Consider the following 578-nt stretch of genomic DNA (forward strand, 5'->3'; position numbering starts at 1 on the left):
GCTGTGAGGAGCGGTAGAAATCTCTAAGCGGAGACTTTCGTTGTAGATTTCATTAAACTTAATAAAGAGGGTCTGAAAGGACGGGCGTTTCGACACTATTCACAAGGCAGGAGGATAGATAATGGCAGCCCCAGCAACGGCGAGCAACCAGCGCGTACCAGCCGACGACGAGGCTGCACGGAAGGTGCGTATCCGGGCTGCGTTCGATATGTTCGACAAGGAAAAGAAAGGAAGCGTCATTCAAGAGTAAGTGTTTGGTGCACGCAACTTGAGTTGGTAGAAAATAATGCGCCATTTTATTTTTTTTAGAGAAGTGAGTACGATCATGCGGTACCTTGGTGCGTACCCGACCGAGAAGGATATCATCAAGAAGATCCTTCCAGAAGTACGTCAACAGAACTTCGATCAGTTCTTAATATCTTTTCTAGCTTTTATCAGCACTGCTGTTTCTCGCTTGCCCTATCATAGATGCAAGAGGACGAACCGTCCACATTCGTGACGTACGATCGATTCGAAAAGAAAATGTTGGAAGTACTGTATACCAACGAGTACGAGCCGGACACGGATGAAACGCTACT

General features: G+C 46.7%; 1 protein-coding gene across 1 annotated transcript in view; it reads left to right on the forward strand.

Moving 5' to 3' along the window:
* Positions 1–121: 121 nt before the first annotated feature.
* Positions 122–578, forward strand: part of PPTG_20217 (hypothetical protein) — a gene marked incomplete at both ends in the record, with an annotated part of 865 nt that continues 408 nt past the window's right edge. The window contains 3 exons of the mRNA XM_008918941.1: positions 122–246; positions 310–385; positions 469–576. Coding sequence (XP_008917189.1) covers positions 122–246; positions 310–385; positions 469–576 — 309 coding nt within the window. The remainder of the gene's footprint in view (positions 247–309; positions 386–468; positions 577–578) is intronic.

Source organism: Phytophthora parasitica (assembly GCF_000247585.1).
Source record: "Phytophthora parasitica INRA-310 unplaced genomic scaffold supercont2.390, whole genome shotgun sequence".
Taxonomy (NCBI): Eukaryota; Oomycota; class Peronosporomycetes; order Peronosporales; family Peronosporaceae; genus Phytophthora; species Phytophthora nicotianae.